The 20,885-nt window shown below is 51.3% G+C and overlaps 1 protein-coding gene across 1 annotated transcript in view; it reads left to right on the top strand.

The window, feature by feature from the left end:
* Positions 1-2,180: 2,180 nt before the first annotated feature.
* Positions 2,181-20,885, top strand: part of RGS10 (regulator of G protein signaling 10) — a 31,040-nt gene continuing 12,335 nt past the window's right edge. The window contains exons 1-3 of the mRNA XM_087824183.1: positions 2,181-2,324; positions 12,259-12,377; positions 13,509-13,595. Of these exons, the coding sequence (XP_087680309.1) occupies positions 2,276-2,324; positions 12,259-12,377; positions 13,509-13,595 (255 nt within the window). The 5' untranslated portion in view covers positions 2,181-2,275. The remainder of the gene's footprint in view (positions 2,325-12,258; positions 12,378-13,508; positions 13,596-20,885) is intronic.

Genomic DNA, 20,885 nt, shown 5'->3' with positions numbered 1-20,885 from the left:
GTCTGACAAAATATTCATCCTGCCGGCATTTATGAAGCTTACACAGTATAGTATTGACAACAGTGGCTGTGATTTTTCTGTGTCATCTCGTACCAAGCTTTGTGCTAGGTGCTAGGTATAAAGATAATTATAGTTATTACCAGCCTACTTTGCAGATGCAGAAACTGAGGCCTGGAAAGACTGGGATTTATCTAGGTCACACAACTAGCGGGTGACAATCCATCAAGACCAGGTTTCCTCCTAAATATCTCTAGAGCCCACCCTACCCTTTCCCTCGCCCTTACCACTCTGCCCCAGGCCCCTTCATCTCTCTGCTCAAGACTGCTCCAGCCTCCCGGCTGCTCTCCAGGGACCTGTTTCAGCCCCCCTGCCATGTGTTCTCATTATGTGAAGATTTATCACTGGAGATGGGTGGTAGGTGTGGAGAGGATTCACTTTGTCATCGTTTTATACGTTACATATGTTATCAACTTTTAGGATGTATTTAATGTTTAGTAAAAATGTTTTAAAGGAAAAAAACACCAAGTTTTTGAGCTGGGTTCTAAGCCTGTTCTTAGTCACGGTGGCCTCCTCCAGTTGCAGTCCAAAACCCCTGTAACCTCCAGGACCTGTGACGCCTCTCCCAGCAGCAAAGGGGAAAGTGCTTAGAAATACTCGAGGAAAACGGCTTTGAGAGGGAAGGCTAGGGAGAGAAGCCAGAAGCAGTCCTAGGGCCGGAGACGGGGTGAATTGGGATTGAGAGGGTGGGAGGAAAATTAGCCCAACGGGAAGCTCAGAACAGAAGATATAAAAGAAAGTGCCAACTACTGAAAATATTGCAAATGGGTGGGTGGAGGCGGGGGGCGACGACTGGGGATCGGTTTAGGAAAATAGCAATTAGCACAGCTAAAAATAAAGTCCAATTTAGAGACAAAGCCAGATACACAAGGAGAAAATAAGACTCGCCAGAGAGACAATTCTTCGCAAAGCAAATGCTCAAGAAAATGGGGCTAATGACATCCCTTCTTGGGATGTTTTGCATAAGAAACGAGATAATAGATTAGAGGGGGGCGCGCGGGGCCGAGCAGGTGACTTGGCGGCGGGAGATGAAAAATCAGAACCGGCGCAGGCGAGCGTGGAGCGCAGCGGCCCTGCCGGAAGGTGTGCCACGTGTCCCCAAAGTTAAGGAAGTGTCCCCCGCCAGCCTGTACGTGGGGCAGAGGCTTCGCTTTGGGATGGAACCCACGGGGTTCCTGCAGAATTACTCCGAGGTCCGCCCCTGGAGCCTCCAGACCAAGCGCAGAAGGCTCCCAAGTTCCAGCGCCGCCGTAGCGCTGCGGGGGAGAGGGCGCCCCACCCCCTGCCACGGCTGGGCGCACCTCCCTCGCGGGAACCGCGGCTCGCGCCCTGGCGATGCCCCACCCGCGTTCGCGGCCGTGGGAAGGCCAGCGCCCCGGAGTCGCGGGGCGGGCAAGCCCAGGAGCCCTGGGGTCCTGGATCTCCGGGGCGAGGACCGGAGGCCGCGAGCCGCACCCGGGGTTTGAAGAACCGCGAGGCCCCGGCTTCCCAGTCTGTAAACCGGGAGGTGACCCCCCCGCCTGCCGCTCCGCGGGGAATTTCTGCAGCACCCCTCCCCCGAAAACACCAGCAATCCTAAGAGAAAATAAAGAGGCGGGGACGATGGGTAAAAAGTTAGGCACAGACAACCGTTATGCAGGTTGCCAGGTTCTCCCCTCCGGTGCGCCCGCGGCGCCTCGCCAGTTTCTCGGGGCTGCAGGGAGAGGGCGGGGGGGGGGGCCCGAGATGGACGTTGGAGTTGGGAGCCGGACGGGCGGGGGCCCGGGCGGCATCTCCCGCGAGCCCAGGAGCCGCGAAGGGACCGGGGACGCGCGAGCCTCTTGGGCAGGGCTCCTAAGTCCCTGGGGCGCGGGCTCTTTCTGGGCGAGCGCGCTCCATTCCGGGCTGGGGGCCGGGTCTGGGCGTTTGGGGAGTCACCCGGGCCCGCCCTGGAACCCCTGGCACCCCTGGGCGGGACTGCGAGGCCCCCGCCGGGGGGGAGGACAGGGCGCACCGAGCGCGCCACGCGGCGTGTGGCCGGGAGGCGGCGGGGCGGGGGCCGGCGCTCGGGGCGGCGCTGGGCGGGCTCCTCCCTCCAGCCCTCCTCCCTCCAGCCCTCCTCCCTCCAGCCCTCCTCCCTCCAGCCCTCCTCCCTCCAGCCCTCCTCCCTCCAGCCCTCCTCCGGCGCGCGGCCGCGCGGCCCGCCTGCCACTCCTTTCTCGCCCCGGCGCCCGCGGAGATGTTTAACCGCGCGGTGAGCCGGCTGAGCAGGAAGCGACCGCCGTCAGGTAAGCGGCTCCCGGCGCGCGCGCTGGGGAGTCGGGGCGCCCCGGGGCCGAGCGGAGCCGCCGAGCATCCCTCCCTCCCGCCCGCCCCGACGGGGCCCCGGCCGCCCGCGCCGCCCCTGCCAGCGCCGTCCAGCGATCCTGCGGCTCCAGCCGCGCGAGCGCACAGCCCGGGAGGCGCCCGGGGGAGGAAGTTGGGTTGGAAGGAGGAACGACAGCAGTTTTCTTTTTAGTGACTGGGAGAACAGGAGATGCAGAACACCCCCAAAACTTTGCATTTAGTAGGGGCCCTAGGTTCCCAAAGCAGAACGTCGCTCGCGCGGGCCCCCGGGGCCCCGCAGTTCTCCGTCTGCGCTGCGGGCGTCGGTGCGAAGGCTGCGCGCCCGGCGCCCGGAAGAGGCGCGGCTCGACCGTGGGCATCCGACTGGGCACCCGGGCCGGGGCTGCCGGGCGCCTTGCAGCCGAAATGGGGGCCCGCGAGGGAGCGTGAGCATCAGGGTGGGGAAGGGCGCCTCTGTAGTTCGCGCCAGCGAGGCGCTGGCTTTACGCACAAAGGGTTCGTCTCGGCTGTCGTTCTGGACCAGCCTGAGCTGCAGTTTGAGGCAACCCGACAGGACCAGAAAACCCACGGTGAAGACGAAGCCATGCCCTTGATGCCAACCTTTTGCTTGGTAATCATAGCTACACCTCTGTGAGCGCTTAATGTGGGTCCAGGTCTGTGTCCGCCCCGCTCTGTGAACTGCCCCTTCAGCTTTAGGACAACTCTGTGAGACACCTATTGCCACGGCCACTTCACAGAGGAGCGAGCTGAAGCCAGGAGCTGCTGGGTAACTTGCCCCAGGTCGCACAGTGGGTGATGAAGAATCCGGGTTTGCCAGACTCTGGGGTTCGGAGGCTTTTCTGCTGTCCCCCACTTCAGGAGTGACTTCTGCGTAGTAAGAGCCTGTACGTGTCAGTCCCCACACGCTTTACACCTAATACCATTTTATGAGGGACACTGTGGTTAGAGGATGGGCCTGGATCCAGGCTGGCTGGGTCCCGAATGGCATCCCCGCCACTGAGGAACCTCTCCATGTCTATGCAGGTTAAGGATGGACACAATGGAATGACCCTGGCTGCCCCTCTTTGAGCATTTAATGGGAGCTGGTTTCCCATCCATCAGGTTATGCAAATCATTGCATGTAATATTTAGGACAACCCTAATCAAGTAGAACTTCGTACGGTTATTGTAAGGAGCTTGTGTGAGTGTTAGTGGTCATGGAAACATTCGCCGTGTGGTTTGTGGGTCAAAGCAGTGCCTTGTGGGTGTTCATTTTAGCCATTGGCTGCAGCTGGATACGCACAGACCTGTGGAGCAGCCGTCAGAGCCTGCACGCTGGAGTTCAGCTCCTGGTTCCCACCCCGACTGTCACCTAGTGACTTTGGGCAAATTACTCCACCTCGGAGCCAACTGCTAAATTATTGGGGAAATCGGGAGCTGGTTGCAAAACCATACCTGGCTTGAAATGGGCTATTGTTGGTAAAATTTATACCGGCAATATAAAATTGACAAGTGCTAAAAATCAAGCTTTTTTTGGTTTGTTTTTTATTTGCCCTAGGAAAGCTGGTTTGTCAGTATACCTCCGCGTCAATCTCCCCGTCTGTAAAGTGGGTTTCATAGAGTTGTGGGATTAAATACACTAAAGCATCTGAAGCCCCTAGTACAGTGCCTGGTGCTCACTTATGATTAGCTCTTACCTTTCCTCCGTGTTGCTATTATCACAGAGCTGCTGTGAACATCCCTGCACAGGTTTTTCATTGCTTTGGATCATTTTGGGTTTGAAGTCTTCCAAACAGAATGACTGAATTGTGACACAGATGTGGTTTTAGGGTACTGCTGCATGTGGGCAGCTTGCACCCCAGAAAGATTGGGGGCAGTTTTCAGGACACCGGTGGAGTGTACTTCTTTCAGGACAACACACCTGAAGCCTGATGAAATGTGTTTAAGTCGCTGGTAGAAAGATCAGCAGCTAAAAATCATGATTGGTACTGGATGCCTGGTGTTCAAGGGCCCAATTTCCTTATGATTTTTAGGCTTAAAGTCTGCCCCCCGATGGGAAAGGACAAATTAGGTTTTGCCAGCTTGTTCGTCAGCCAGCAGGGAGGAAAGAAGGAGCCACTGAGAAAGGGGGAGTGTGGGTCCCCGAGGCAGAGGTACCACGGAGCCACCCATGTGATCCATGGGACCCTGTACTGACTATTTTATTTTTATTTTTTTATTCTGAAATAATCTGCTTAAAGTGGCCCCACAAAAGCAGGATTGGCCCCAGCAGGACCCCTGATTTGGATCTGGCTGCAGTCCTGTCTCCCAGCTCCTTTTACGTTAGACTTTTCAACCAAATGTTATTGGAGACAATGTCTTTAAGTGGAGGATTTGGCGTCCCAGCCTCTAATCCCAAGGTTCCAAGTGCCATTCCCATATTCCCCTTCCTGAGGTTTCTCAAAATGTGTCCAACTGCCACATGGGGGTAGAGGGAGAAGGAGCTTGATAAAATGCCGCTTTCCAGGCCACACCCCAGACCCTTCCATTCAGTCCTGGGGACCCAAGCTGGAGGGAGAGTGGCTGCATTTCCACAGTGCCCCAGGTGATTCTCTTGTCATTGAAGTGTGAAGACGCCTGAAGGACTCTGCTCACCCCCTGCCCCCCACAGCCGCCAGCAATGTTGATGGTAACTGCAGTGCTGCTTAGTTGAAACACAAAGCCAAAAGCCAAAGCCACAGACCTGCAACCAGACGGAGACTCATCAGGGGAATCCCCACCTGCCAGCCACGCCTCAGCCCGCTCCCCCCCCCCCCCCCCCCGTTATACTTCATCCCATTAAACTTTTGAGACCAGTTTCAGATTTATAGCTGGGCTTAAGTTTTTATTTAAAGAGGACAGTTGACAGAGCAGTTTTAATGTCTTTGTTTTAACAATCCAGCAACAGAGCAGCCTTGGTCCCTGGGAAACTTTCCCTGCAGAACGTCCCTGGCCTCGGTCTTCGGGTTCAGGGAGAGTGGAGCAGGGACACAGAGGCTGGGCTGGGCCCAGGGGCGTCATCTGATTCCGGTGTGGTCGGCTCACAGCCAGCTGAGTCCGTGGTGCCAGCTCTGAGCACCACCAGGGGCGGCCTGCAGACTGGTGGGTGGAGGAGCTCTTGGTGCTTTATTTACTTAAACTGACTTTGTAGTTGAACCGATGTCTCCTTTCCTCGCTGTTAGGAATTTTGGAAACCTAGGCAGGTGCCCATTTCCTGGGTGAACTGAGTCACTTCCCTCCTGGGGTTGAATAATGCCCTCGGCCCCCTGACACTGGGCTCTGGGAACTTACTGTTTAAATTATACTAAATTTACTCTCACCAGTTTCTTCTGCTTCCCCCAGATAGCTCTCCCCTGGCAGCTGCCCTGGGGGTGGCTGTGGGGGCCAAGGGGGCCCAGGCAGGCGGCAGTAGCAGCCCCTCGATAAGGGCTGTCAGGAGGCGTCCACTGGAGTGAAACAGTCCCTCGCAGACTTCCGGGGACAAATTTCCTTTCCAAGCCAGTTCTCATCTCTCGAGGGCCCTGCCTGGGGGTCAGCTTTTCTCTCTCCTCTGCAGGGTGCTCGGGGACCCCTAACCTAGTCTACCCAGTCCCCCCCCAGCTCTGTCCCTGGGTGGCTGGACATTCCCACTCTGTGCCTTTGCTCCTGAGAGTGTCCCCTGTCCATTGCCACTTTCCCTGGACAGCTGCAGAGGCACCTAGGGTGGGGACTTGTCCAGAGCTGCCCATTTCGGAAGGGACAGAGCAGAGGACTCATCTCTGACCCAAGAACAGAGCTCGCCGCACAACCTCACACTGTCCCTTTGGTCATCTCGTTAACATCTGTTGGGAGAGTGTAAGTGGGGAAGACGGCTTCTCTCTTCCTTCCCTGCCTCCCTGCCTCCCTCCCCTCCTTTCTTCCTTTTCCCAGATGGGGCATTAAAAACAAACAGCGCCATCATCAACCATCTTTGTCATTCCACAAACGCAAGGATGGTTAGCTCCCCAGACCGTAGGAGAGACGGTCATGTAAAGAGCTCTCCCCACGCACAAGAGTCTATAGGGAGAGGCCCTGGGTAAAGGGGAGGGAAGGCCTGCTCTGCCGTCCTCTCTTCTGTAGCCCTTGAATCTTCACCATGTAAGTAAATATAATTATCTATTAAAAAAGGGAAAAACCCACCCAAACATGTAAGTAAATATAATTATCTATTAAAAAAGGGAAAAACCCACCCAAATCCCAGGCTGTCTTTCCTCCATCCACACAGCTCGCTAGGTTCTTCCTGTTTTCATTTCTTCCTGGGACAGTGAAGAAAACTTCATGCCTGCCTGTAGCATTGCGGGCAGATGGCTGTTTGGAAACTCCTGGTCTCATCTTCTCAATTAATTTTAAGTTTTTTACATTGTTCACAGCCTTCTCCTGTCCAGGCTCTCCAGCCAGGCAACCTCAGGTTGAATCCTAACTCGTCTGCTTCCTTGCCTGCTCCTTTGGAGCAAGTTATTTCGCTTCTTTGTGCCTCAGCTTCCTCATCTGTAAAATGGACCAACAGTGCACCCGGCCTGCAAGGGTTGCTGGGGGTTGAGGTGGGATTAGTAAGTGCTCCGTAGAGGCCAGCTATTTTTACAGCTGTCATCGTCCTCTCTGCCTTGCCCCTGATCTATCAGAAAGACACAGCTCCTACCCAACAAATGCACAGTCTCCCCGACTGATGCTGGAGGGAAAAGTCACATACGTGCCTCGAGGTAGGGGGCAGGGAGGGTGACACAGGCGAGTGTAAGGCACATTTATGCATAAATGTGAGCTCCCAGAGAAAGCATGGGGGCTCCTCAAAATGAAAAACATAATGACAGGGTCTTCACTTTCACCCCCAAGATAGGGCTCTGGGGTAGTTTTATTTTTCCTGGGCCTTTGCCTAGAAAGTGAGGATTCTAGGGAGGCTACAAATAACAGTCCAGCCGTCTTATTTCCTTCCCTCTGGTAGAAACCAATGGCCATCTGTTGTTTAGTCCACTCAAAAGAGGATGTTGAGGTTTGTTTTTCCTTCGGACTCAAGGGTGCTCAGGAGCCCCGCAGCCCCCGGCCTGTCTCACATGAAGCGTCCCTGAGAAGGCAGTGGATTTCGGGGCTGCATGGAACTCCCCGCTGGACCCCAGAGCATGGAACGTAAGGAACGGCCCCCACCCTGTGGCAGGCGTCCTCAGCTCGCCCATCACCTCGCTGCAGGGCGGAGTGGGGGCTGGGGGAGTGTGGCACACAGACAGGTGCACAGGTGCCCTTTGCAGGCACAGGCTGGGCACTAGGCTTTCTCTGAGGCCTGAGACCTCATGTGAAACTGCGAGATGCCGTTTCTGAGCTGAGCCAACCCCCTGCAAACTGCCTGCTCTGCTCTTTGACGCTTGCTGTTATTATGATTACTTACACACTTTTTTATTGTTATTATTTTCTCCTAATTGCAGTTCATGCAAAGCTCCCCACCCAGGGAATTGCATGCCTGATGGGTAGTTATTCTCAGAAGCTAGATACTGGAGCCGACAACCTCTTAAGTGATATTTAGATAGAAGATAGAGTGTTTCCATGACCCAGTTTCTCTGGAGCTTACATAGATCACGGACTCGTGCTTCTGAGTTGGGATTGCTTTTTTTTTTTTTTTTTTAAATGTAATATATTTGATGTGGTTTAGGTGATCTTAGGTGATCTGGGGTTTTAAATATGTTTTGTGGAGTGTGTACCTTCCTTCAGTATCTTAAAGGAGTATGATGTGTGTGCGTGTTGTGTGTGTGTGACTGTGAGTGAGTGTGTTGTACCAAATCACTTTAGAATTTAGGGTTAACATTTCTGCCTTTTCCTGGGCTTGAATGTTTAGTTTATTTTCTTTAATATGTTGTGGGTTTTGAGGGTACTTGGGACAGACCCTTGGAGGATGTAAGTTGACTCTGCTGTTGAAGAAGCTGGATTTGGGGGTTTTCCTAAAATGTTATTTGACTCGGGGAAATTGTCGATGCAGGACCATTGCCCAGGCCTTCCCGCAGACTGACAGCAGGGATCCGTAGTGTAAGCATTCGGCTCTGATGAGCCTTACAGATGCCTTTGGAGTATGGATTTCCAAGGAATTAACGTGTGGAGAAGGTCTCTGGTAGATGTGACATCATAGCATCTATAAATAATGCATGACGCAATATGCTGCAAGCACCCAGCCTCAGCCATCTGCACCGGGATGCTGCGCTGTCTGAAATAATGGCTTTTACTGAAGCCAGAAACCACACGAAGCAGCATAAATGTAAATGGAAAGTATACGTACATGTGTTTGCATGCTAGATGATTCTGGCGCCGTCTTAGGGGAGTTTTTGTCTGCACAGAGTTGGACTCTTACCCAGTTTTCTCAGCCTTCCCCCACAGTGTAATTGTTCTGATCACTTCAAGGCCATCATGTTCTGGCCTCTGTGAGTGTGAAGATCAGCAGATATGAAAAATAAAAACGACAAGAGAGCCTTGTGGTAAAGGGCAAGCATTCTGGAGAGGGGCTCTCTGGCTTAACCATGATTCCCATTTCCTAGCTGGGCGACCTTGCAAGTTACTGTGACTCAGTTTCCTCACCTGTGAAATGGGGATAATATTACCCATACCAGAGAGTCATCCTGAGAACAGAATGATTTAACCCATGTAAATAGCTCAGGACAGTACCCAGAACATTGTAAACAATTTGTGTTTATTATTAGCTAATAACAGACTAATCTGAAAATAAATTTATTGAAAAAGACGTATTGTGGCTGCAAAAATCTGAAGATTCCAAATGGATTCAGGAGCCCAAGTGGTATAAAAACCATTTTTTTCATGACAAAAATGTTTTACAGTTGAACTAAACAACAACAAAAGTAATCAGAACTGGATAAAATTAAGTCAAATGTTACCACCAACAGCTCCTTACTAAGGCCAGATAGTAAACCAGCTTGCTATGGAGAAAGGTCATTTCTTTCTCCTGTGCAATATTGGACTGATTATAACATTTAAAGTGAACCGAGATGGCTTAAGAAGCACTTACATACATCAGAGAATAGTGGACGTCTGCTGAGCAGGGGATAGACCCTGAGTAATGGAAATGCTGAGTGAAGGGACAATCTCTAGGGCAGTGCCAAATGGAGTGGACCTCCGCTCAATCTCATTGGAGGTCAGGGATAATGATTGGGACAAGAGAAACACCATTAAGTACTTGGTGTTTGCAAATGCTGATCTGTCCAGATCTATCTATCCATACCTATCTATCTTAATACCAATCAAGAAGGATTATGGGAAAAAGGCATAGCCAAAAGCCTTAATCAAATCGAAGGACAATTGGGTTCCACCCAGCTGTTCCTTAGCTGGGTCACCTTGGACAGGTCACTTACCCTCGACCCTTATTTCCCAGGCTATATAAAATAAGGCGACTAGATTCGATGAGTGGGTTTTGAATTGCAAAACTTTTTGTTCAAATGAAAGCTGGCATGGAAGCCTAACATGCAGAGGGGTGAGAGTATGAAATAAAGTGTGTGGGGGGGTAGCAGCTGTGGAGCGCTGGCACAGCTCTCTTACCTCTTGGTTAACCCCGGAGCACTGTTTTGGCTGAATGGGAATCCACCGAGTGTATTTATTTGCATGATGGCGCGTCAGTGAAAACCCAGATGTGGTTTGGCTTATGACTGAAAAGAATGTCAAGGGCCTTGGAATCCTTTGAGGCCAAGGTTGAGAACGTGGGGCCCAGGCAGTGGTTCTGCAGCAGCGAGAGAAGCGTGCAGCTGCCGGAGACCCTTCCTGGAACAGTGAACTCGTGTCTCTACATTTATTTACTTGAGGGAGGATCTGCTGGGGACATGGAGTCAACTGTCAAACCGTATCCTCCGGGTAAAGCACAGAAGAGTAAATTAGTGAGAAGCTTGGCAGAATGAACCTTGCTGCAGAGATTTCTTAGAATAACGATCTTTTAATACGATTTGCACTTCGTTGGGAAGAAACTCAGTGTTCAGAGGCTTGCCATGCTAGCTGGCACTTGCAAAGACAGCAGGAAACTAATTTAATATCCACAAACTGAAGGTTCACTTTAGAGAAGAGTCAGGTCCGTTGGTGATGTGTTCGAGGGAGTTTGCTTCTTGATTGAAGGAATGGATTTGTCCCAAGTCATTCCCGTCCCTGCTCCCTCGCCAGCGTGTATTGAAGCTCAGCCTTCTGCCGGGGGTCTGGCTTCTGCTTTACTTAGCCCAAGAGACTGTCTGAAATCCAGGTAGTTTTCCCAGATGCTGGGAGACAGAGTCTCAGCTGCTTGAGAAATTAGAGTGCGTGTTGACCCCCAGTAGCACGAGAGGTCACAGAAGCTGAATTGCTATCAAGTCCAATGTATTCTGATACAACTCTTCTTCCCCAAACACAACTGTGTGGCCCCTACTTATTCACAGCGGTTAACATTTATAAGACTTTTTCATTTGTCCTTGTAAAGTGATTTGCTTGGCTGATTATTTTATTTTATTATTATTTTTCTTTTTCAGTTACAGTTGACTTCCAATATTATTTTGTATTGGTTTCAGGTAGACAGCAAAGTGGTTAGACAATCATATACCTTACAAAGTGTTCCCCCCAATTTGGCTGATTTCTTAATTAAAAGCGTATTTCCTCCTAGATTCAAACTTTTCTCTATAGAAATATGTCTCTACTTTGGAAAAAAAAAAGACCATGGAAAAACAGTATTAGCTATAAAAATAGTTCACTCGATACATTATTTTAAGGAAGGGGAGAGAGGAACTGACATTTGTTGGGAGCTTCTAGGTGCCTGGTGCTTCCTCTTTTAATCCTTTGGGTGACCTGAGCTATAGGGGGATTGTCTTTATTTCCCATGTAGAATGTTGCCCACGGTCACACAGTCTGAACTGGCCAAACTGGGTTTGGGACCTGGGCCCATCCCAAGTGACATTCCATGGTTTTCCCTCGACTCCAGGAAATTGCCGTAGAGTGAGACCTGTTTGTGTTGTCACTTCCTCCTCAGGCAAGTAGCTAAAGTGTGCTAGTGGGAGCCCGCCTGTGCCTGTCCTTTAGTCTAGAGGCCTTGGGTGTGTGGAGTGCAGCAGGCGGGCGGTACAAGGAGTCATTCATTCATTCATTCATTCATTCATTCATTCCGCCTACACGCATAGTTAACTGTGATGCCGAGCATGTGGAGCCTGATGCGAAAGGAAAAGCCAGTAATAATGATCCCGTCTTTACTTACAATTTTGGTATTTTGCTCAGTATGGAATGTTTTGCATTAATTTTTATTTTTCAAAATATTGCATGAAACTGTCACTTATCTTGATGCCCGGGTGCTTTGGTAACCCCTTTAAATTTTGCACCTGCGCCCCTGTCTCCTTTGCCGCACCCTAGTCCCGGCCCTGGTATATTCTTTTATTTGAGTGCCAGGCAGTGAGCTACGTGCTTGGAGATACGTGATAAAGATGGACAGGAGCTTTCAGACGAGTAAGAGTCAGTCGTGCAAATCGTCGTAACAGCATAATGATAAGGTGGCGGGGAAAGTGTGACGGGGAAGGAGTCTGTTGAGCCAAGGTGCCTGGGAGGCAGGCTGGGGTGCAGGCTGCCTGCGCTTGGCCAGTGGACACATGGGTGCGGGAGGAATGTAAGGAAGTGTCTGGAAATGACAAGTCCCTTCATCGCTCTGAGCCTCAGTTTTCCTCATCTGTACAATGGAGGAAATGGTCGCACCTACTTCATAAGGTTGTTTATTGTCAGGACTAGAATGAGTTCACTGGACTAAGTGCCTAGAACAGATTTTGGCACCTGCCTTAATATCTGTTAGCCACAGTGGTGATGATGATGACCATTGTATGCGGATATTTTAAAATGACGGTACCTATGGGCCACATACACAGTCTAAACTTTGCTTTGCAGACATCCACGACAGTGACGGGAGTTCCAGCAGTGGCCACCAGAACCCCAAGAGCACAGCCAAATGGGCGGCCTCTCTGGAGAATCTGCTCGAAGACCCAGAAGGCGTGAAAAGATTTCGGGTTTGCCTTTTTCTTTGTTGACAGGATTGATTTGACACATGAAGAAGTTTAGATGTGTTTCGGGGGGAGCACAGGCCAGTTTTTAACACTGTCTGTCCCAACTCGAGAATAAGAACGTCTCACCTGTCGATACCAAGATGGACAGGGTTTCCCAGATAGCCGTGGACCAGCTCCGAAGGTCACGCACAGGCCAGCTCTGGGTTTCATGTAGCTGGATGGTGAGGATGGGGCCGTGGGGAAGAGAGACCATGCTCACTGGCAGGATCCACGGAGAGTGTCCAACTCTGCGGTACCTGGGAGGGCTGGTCTTGGTCTCTTTGATGTGAAGGTTTGTTCTTTTATATGTTGGAATTATTAACAGAGTGAGACAGGCTAGACAACAGCTGGCAAAGTGAAGTTCAACTTCAAGAGGAGGCTGATGGATGGGGAGGCATCGGTGCTGCCTAGAAGTAACTTTTTTGGTCAGCAGCAACCCCAGGTGTCCGAAGAAGCCTGTGTGAATTTGAAGAATGCCCTGTATCTGTCCTTAAATCTGTGGTCAGGCCAGGATGAGCCCTCAGGCTGTTGGTCCTTCAGCGCCCAGGGAAGGGTGACAGGCAGGGCTACTAATATTCCTGGTCACCAGGCCACTGTGAGCTCCGTCTAGATCTCATGGAGGACACTCTTCTGTGCCACTAACCCCAACATTTGCCAAAAGAGAAAAATAGAGCCCTCCAACTTAAAATGGTTTTCAGCATGACATTTTTGGACATGCTTAATATGTTTTCTTTTGTTTTGTTTAAAAAAAATGGCCTGATTTTAGAGGAATGTACTTTGTTTAAACACTGTCTGGAAGGAACTAATATATCTTCCACTTTAATTTACTTTCTGGTAATTTATTGTTAGCTTAGAGTTGCGAGGAGATGCTGGCTTCATTTTTACTCTCATTTACAATGTCAAAGCCATTACGTTCAAATGTATATGAAATTCTAGCTCTCACATTAAACATCAGCTTTGTTTTTCAGGGTGCAGTTTTCAAGCTCATTTTTTGGATTTTACCAAATCGATCCTTGAAGGGAGATGCATTCTTTATTTGTCGTTGTTTTTTAAAAACAGGATACTGTTTTATATATTTTCTCTCTGTATCCATAGGAATTTTTAAAAAAGGAATTCAGTGAAGAAAACGTTTTGTTTTGGCTAGCGTGTGAGGATTTTAAGAAAACAGAAGATAAGCAGCAGGTATTTCTTCCATGATGTCCTCATGTTCTCCACAATTTTTTTCTCTCCTTATAAACTTACAGCTACCTTTCCAATCTATTTTGAAATTTCCCGAAGAAGTCTGATCCCTATTGGATGTGGGGGAGGGTTTAAGCTTCAGATTAGGTATCTTGTGTTGCTCAACTAGTCATAATTTTGAAAAGAGGGGTGTTAATCCTTGTTTAAATGGAGCTGTGCAAATGGACAAATATTTAAAGTAAAAATAACAGTTTATGACATTTAGAGTTCATCATCGTGTATGATTTTCTTCTTCGTGGATAAGTTATGCGGATGCTGCCCCGGTGTTTGACGTGTCTGCATTTTGTACGGAGGCAGTGAAATGACAAGCAGATCTGGTGACAAAAGCAGCGTGCCTCAGGTGGACTGTCAGTTGTTCACTGTATCTTTACGGGACATCCCGTAGTCGGCCGGCATCCCACGCAGACGCTTCTGACTGGTCTCCTGTGTGCTCTTTGCAGGGGTGGCCTTTCATTCTCACGCCAGCCAGCGTTTCCACCACTGAAGGCTGAGGATAGGGAGAGGTGGAGGAGATTACGGGGAAGGAGGCCTGTGCATTGGGCGTGCTTTTGAGGCCAGTGCCTGTGTATTTCTAAGAGGCTACCACCTAAATGCCCACAGGGTCCAGGAAGTAATGTACCCGGGCGAGGCTTTTGGTGTGAGGCTGTAGGGAGTGGGGGGGACTGGGGCCATCAGGGTTGCGGCTGGTTGCTGAGCTGACTTTGGCAATGAAGGCTTTGGGGTCTGTGGCTGTCTGGGCTTTCTCTGCTTCGAGTTCTGCCCACCGAGGCCTTCGCTTGCCCACCCTTGCCCCCAGAACTCCAAGGGGTATTTCTTCCTACGGCAACTTCTCCCATCTTCAGTCCAGCGCTGCCTATTTCTCCAGAGAAGCTACGCATTTGGATTTTTATGTGAACCCATCTGATATTGTAAGGGTTAGAACTAATTTTTTTTTAAATGTAAAACCTTGCCTGCCAAACAAAACACATCCATGGGCAGATGTGGCTTGTGGGCTGCCAGTTATTGAACATCTGTCTCCAAACGCTGGAACCCAGCCGTCATTACGTGTTCGCAGGCAGCAGCCTGGAAAATGTTCACGACTGGTTTATTCAAAGGCTCTTCTGGAATTCGGACCCACTTTCCCCAGGTTGGAACAGTGTGGCCTCCCTCCCCTTAGGGGCAAGGGTGGATTCTGAGATAGGTTCCCTGGAGCTTGAATTTCCTAGGTCGGCCTAGAAGGCTGTCCAAGGCATGACCCTTAGTATTTACTTTTGTCGGCTTCTGCTCTCTGGATGGCTTTGCCTGAGCCTCCTGGGCGGTGAGTGGCCTCAGGCAGCAGGAGAGAGGGCTGCCACCCTTCAGGCAGGATTGCTCATCCCTCTCTTTTGCCCCCGGCACCCAGGACAGGGCCCAGGGACAGCCTCCCATAAACGCTGGACTGTGCTGTTGACTTGTCCAGCCTCGCCTGGAACCCAGCTCAGAGTCGAGCAGGCGAGCAGATGCCCATCCCTCTGCCTTATTCGTTGTGTGTTGGAGGTGAGAGGGCCTGCAGGTTGGCCAGCACACCTGTCATTGGACAGACCAAAAAGTCGAGTTTCCTCCTTGGCCAAGCTGGGACTTGAACCAGCGCCCGAGGCCACCCAGTCAGTTGCCCCGCAGACCATGCCGGTGCGTCCTTCAGTTCAGCCGAGTTCACCAGATCTTTGTGGAGTGCTTGCTGGGGGCCAGGCCTGTGACAAGCATGGGAGACACTCAGGGATAAGACAGACGAGCTTCTTTGGGGAACAGATATTGGGAGGGGAAGCCTGGAGCCTCGAAATGGGAAGTGCAGTTCTGTGGGAGCAGAGGCAGTGAGCAGTCTGGAAAGCCCCCAGGGGAAGGGACTTTTAAGCCAGCTGACACCTGACACCTGAACTGGAGTTTGGGCATGGGGGTCCTATTCCTTGAAGAGGGGACAGCATGTGGGGAGGAATTCCTGGAGAGGAGAGCTCTGCTGTATTGTGTGACCTGCCTGGCTCTGCTGTACTGGAAGCTGACGGGCTGGTGGGGCCACACCTGGAGAACCTGGGTGCCAAGGTGAACACTGGAAAGCCACGTAGCAGGTTGCATTGACCCGTCCACATCCTACACACAGAGCTCCCAGAATCCAGCATCCTGTCTCTGCACCCCCAAACCCTGACACCCAGACTAGGACTCCTTGAAGGTTTGTGTCCTTGAGCCTGGAACGTGCCTGGCTGTCGCTTCAGTGCAGTGAACGCTGCCTCCCTGTCGGCTGCCTGGGGATGCAGACAGCCCTGGAAAGGGGAAGCACCCGCCTGAGCCTCAGGGCGACTCCCACCCTGCCCAGGGCTGCGGCCGGACAGGTGAACCGGCAGCTTGCTCAAGGCCGCAGGCTTGGTGCAGACAGAGCCGCACGGACCAGGCCTCTGACTGCAGCGCCTGTGAATTCTCTAGTGGGTCTGGCCGCAGGGGAAGTAAAACCAGGAATAAGTTTGGAGTCACTAATTTAGAAAAGCGGAGGCGGGCCCCAGCGCGGGGAGAAGTGGGCCCAGCTGAATTTCACAATCAGACTGAACGCATCTGGGCTTTGCTGCGGGTACGTCTCGACGGGGAGCTGAGGCGGTCATGGGATCCATGCCACCCTCGCTCTTCCCTCCATGGCTGGAAATGGGATCTGCCCTGGTTTGTTTTCCATTCTTGCTTTTGGTTCATCCAGCCAGATCTCTCCTTAGCACTTACCGATTTATCTTGTCTCTTGTATAATTTCTTTATTTATCTTCTGTATTGTTTGCTTTTCCCCTGTCATGCAGGCTCCGCGAGGTCTGAGGTCTTTGTCTGTCTTCTCCCCCAGTGTATCCAAGTGCCTGGAACAGTGCCGGGCACACGGGACTTCCAGCTCTTTCCGCTCAGGTCGGCCGACACCTGAGGACCCACCGTGGGGAGGGCTCGCCTCCCGCTGTCTCACTTCGGGCTGCTCTTGCAGCCCAGGACTCGAGAGGTGGACGTGAGTCCATCCTGCTGGGGCTCGTAAGCTCACAGGCCCCGGACAGTGGGATTGTGTCTTCACCGTCCTCCAGGGTCTGTGCTTCGCCCCCTGGCAGGCAGGAAAGCAGCCCGTTGGTTTGGGAGGGTCTTAATACTCTGCATTTATGGTGCGGATGCTGGGACTTCGGGAACTGGGGAGGGTAATGGCCCCTACCCTCCCTCCTTAGGGTTCCTGGGTGGTAGTGCCTTCCAGGTGCCCATATTCAGCAATCAGCTTTCCAAACAGTGCCCTCCCTTTGCACTTTCTTTATGGTTTAACGTTTTTCTAAAAAATGCCTCTTTCCATGAATTAGCACGTGAGGTACCTATCTTTTAAAACAAAGCGGCATTTATGTTTTTTAAAACCTCAGAAAAAACTCCAACAAGGTGTTCATTCTTTGGCTGTCCCTGAATTCACTCACTCACTCACTCACTCACTCACTCACTCACTCACTCACTCACTCATTCATTCATTCATGCATGCATGCATTCATTCATTCCTCAGCCCATGCACATTGGGCCAGTTTACTATGTGACAGGGATTGAAACGGATATGGCACCCTGCACAGATTTGTAAAAGCCAAACTGAAACTGGGAGTGGAAAAGTGGCAGGGGTGGTACAAGGTTTCTATAATCGTAGCTCTGAGAGCGACTTGCACTGGTATTGAAATATAATACCTTTTAGAGCTAACAGTTATGGGGGAAGCCTATCATATTTATTATTTTTATTGTATTTTACTTAACACTAAAACTTGATCCAGGATTTTAGAGTGTTTGATAGTCTTATTTAAAATAATGGTCAAGGTTTTCCTAAAAAGCTGAAACACCATCTTCTTTATTTAAAAAATCAAAGTATTTAGAAATCCAAAAGCGACATGTGTAGGCCTCAGGTGAAATTCACTCGTCCACAGGCGCATGCAGTAGGAAGGCCTATTCCCTTCACCTCTCAGCATCCTCGGGAGCTCATCTTCCTCGGCTTTGGGCTGGGTCTTTCCAACTTTTGCCTTTTGATGTGGACCTGGCAGGGTCTGGGCCGAACTGATCAGAGCGCAGATGCTCCTAGTGTGGTCTTGGGCCTGCCCAGTGCCTCCGTCCCTTCCTTCTCTGCTCCCTGTATCATTTTTAGGTGTTATCTGCCACTTCCTCTTACTATAACCGAGGTTTCACTTACCTACATCCTGTCTACTGCATTTTCTTTACGAAAATATTTATTGTTTATTGTTTGCTACTGAGCCAAAGGGGACACTACAGTTACATGGTTCTTGCTCCATTTTTTGCTTTTCTTTTTCGTGGCCTTTAAAACGTTTCTTGATGGGATGTTGCATGGACTTGGGCTTCTCAGCTCATCTCTGCAGTCCAGGCTCACCTGGGGACAGGCCTCCTGGGGTCCTCTGACCACAACTCCCTGGGTCTTCCTTTGACACCACTGGCCATTCTCTTTGCCCCTCTCCTGCTTCCTGGACCCAGGTCCTCCTCTGTCCTGAGTCACCTGCTTATTGCGGTGGAGCAAGGCTGGCAATAGCCTCTTGAGAAAGGGGATGTGGTGGGTAGATGTTTAAAGATCTTGTTGAATGAAAATGTAATTCTTCCCCTACTCTCCCACTTCATTGATAATCTGACAGAGCACAGAACTGAATGAATTCTAGGCGAAACTCACTCAGAAATTTAAAGCCATTGTTCCATTGTCTTCATTTTTGTTAAGAATCAGTGTTTCATATGGAAGCTGATTTGTTCTCTTTGCTTTTTTCTCTCTGGAATGGTACAGGATCTTCTTTTCATTGCCAGTGTTCTAAAACTGTCCACTTAGAGGCTTTGGCGGGGTGGGGCTCATTCACTGTGTGGGCATTTTATGGAAGCTCTGGGCAGTGTTCTTATGTTGTTATTAATATTATCATTATTTTTTCAATTTTTTGGCTTTTTGTTCCTACTTTTCTTTGGAGATTTCAGCTTTATCTTCAAATCCTTCTGTTGAATTTTTTTTTTTAAAATATATCTTTATTGATTTCAGACAGAGGAAGGGAGAGGGGGAGAGATAGAAACATCAATGATGAAAGTCATTGATCGGCTGCAGCCCGCAACCCGGGCATGTGTCCTGATCTGGAATCAATCGCCTGGATCCTAGGTCAATGCTCAACCGCTGAGCCACGCCCGGCCGGGCCTTCTGTTGAATTTAAAAAAAAATGTTTTTATTGGTTTTAGAGAGAGAGGAAGGTTGAGGGAGAGAAAAAAAAACATCAATCGTTGCCTCCTGCTGATCCCGGACTAGGGATTAAGCCAGCAACCTGCGCATGTGCCCTGACTGGGAATCGAACTGGTGACCTTTCAGTGCATGGGACGACACTCGACTGAGACACACCGGCCAGGGCTGAATTGTTCTGTTGAATGCTTTATACTTTTTTGTTTGTTTTCTCTAGACCCTCTAGTCTCTTTCTGGTGGCCACAAGCCTAATATTATGTTTATAAACAAAACACATCTCCAATCAACTAGATTGGGAGACATTGCTAGGGAGTTTGTATGCAGAATTTCACTTACCCCTTCCATTCGGTTTGGCCTCTCATCCTTGCCCCCCCTTTATGCTTCTGTTCTGCAGCTTCCCTGAGTCAGGCTCTTTAGAGAAGAAAACACCCGCCTGGGGAGGGGGCAGAAGAGGAGAGAGAGGGGAGGGAGATGACTGCCTGAATGAATGCTCGGAGTTGGGGGTTGGGGACCTGGGGGTGTAACGGCTTCTTTCTTCTGTCCCCCCCCCCCATTCCCTCCATCTGGGTTCCCGCTGCCCGAGCTCCTGCCGTTTTTGGACATTTCTGGTTGGCACTCCCTCCCCAGCCTTGCAGGTGCTCAGGTTTGCTCTTGCTCTCTGTCCCTCCAGCTGCTTTCCATTTCCTGAGCCAGTTCTCGGAAATATTCTCGAATCACTTGATGTTCTCTTTGCCTCCTTCTCTGCCTGCAGCTGATATTAATAAAGGTAGCTTGCTCCTTTACATTTCTTATGTGTCCTCTCCTGTCATCCACCTCTGGAGAGGGACAGGATAGGGAGGGACAGCTGGTGGAGTTAGGGGCAGGAAGCAAAGTGAGCAGAACCCGGTGACAGGCAGGGCGTCGCGATCTCAGTCCCCACCTTCCTGAAGCAGAGACTGCAGGACCCACTGGCAGGAGGGGCCCCTTCTGTCCTTGTATTTGAGGTGTCTGTGGGACATCCAAGCCCACATTTCTAGAGATCAGTTGGCTACATGGTCAGCAGCTTGGGGGAGGGTTGGGCTGAAATCTGGGGAGAGCGTGTGGTTAGAAAGCAGTCAGCCTAGGGCACAACTCTAGGAAACCCCAGGATTTATGGGGGGGACAGAGGGACAGGAGCTGACAAAGGAGGCAGGCGGTGTTGGAGAAGCCTGAGGGCAGCAGTGGTGAGCAGGGCCAGGGGCCCGAGAGCGGTCCAGAGGACGGTCCCAGGGCCTTAGCCGCGGGGGCCGCAGTGAGCTGGTGGCGGCCGAGCCGGTGAGGGCAGCAGGCCCTCCGAGGGGCCGAGGAGCGGGTGGGGAGGGGGAATGGAGGCTCACAGCCGCTCGTCTTTGGATGTTTCAGGAATAAGTTGGGGCAGGGAGGCATCAGCCAGAGGACGTGGGTAAAAGGAGGCCTTGTTTTATCTCCCCAGCGGGAAAGTTCCCAGCGCTTACTGGGTGAGGGCGAGGACCCAGCACGTGCAAAACCACGCTCTTCTGAGCTGCGGGCCAGGGCGCTGGTGCTATTGCTGTTCCCGGGAGCAGATTGCTGTTCCCGGGGCTGATGTCAAAGGGAACCGGCTTCTCCTGCACATGCACTTGTGGGGAGCAGAGGCGGTGCTGACTTCTGCCCGGGCTGATGCCGGGCTGGAAGGAAGCCCCAGGCTCCTGGGGCGTCTGGGAAGAGCTCCCCTGGGGGCAAAGGCCCCACAGGCCGTCCTCAGGCTGATGCCAGGAGCCCTCACATGGGCCCCGGCGGGGTCTTTTCCCAGCGCCCCGGGCAGGGTGGGACGCTGGCACGTTTGTCGTCCACAGGGCGCTGGAGTAGAGAAGCCGGCCATCCTCCAGGTCACACCCAGAGTCACAGATCTGGGTGACCCACAGGGGGTGGATGTTTTCTGTCCCCATCCTGACAGAGGCAGAAAAGGGTTAACAAAGCTCTGGAAAATCTACCGAAATATCTTGAGAGACGAGGTTCTTGTTTTCCGGCCAGGGCTCTCGGCCTGGACAGCAGGC

Source organism: Miniopterus natalensis, chromosome 14, assembly GCF_054644295.1.
Source record: "Miniopterus natalensis isolate mMinNat1 chromosome 14, mMinNat1.hap1, whole genome shotgun sequence".
NCBI lineage: Eukaryota > Metazoa > Chordata > Mammalia > Chiroptera > Miniopteridae > Miniopterus > Miniopterus natalensis.
The sequence above is the reverse complement of the archived record's forward strand: the minus strand, read 5'-3'. Positions and strand labels throughout refer to the sequence as shown.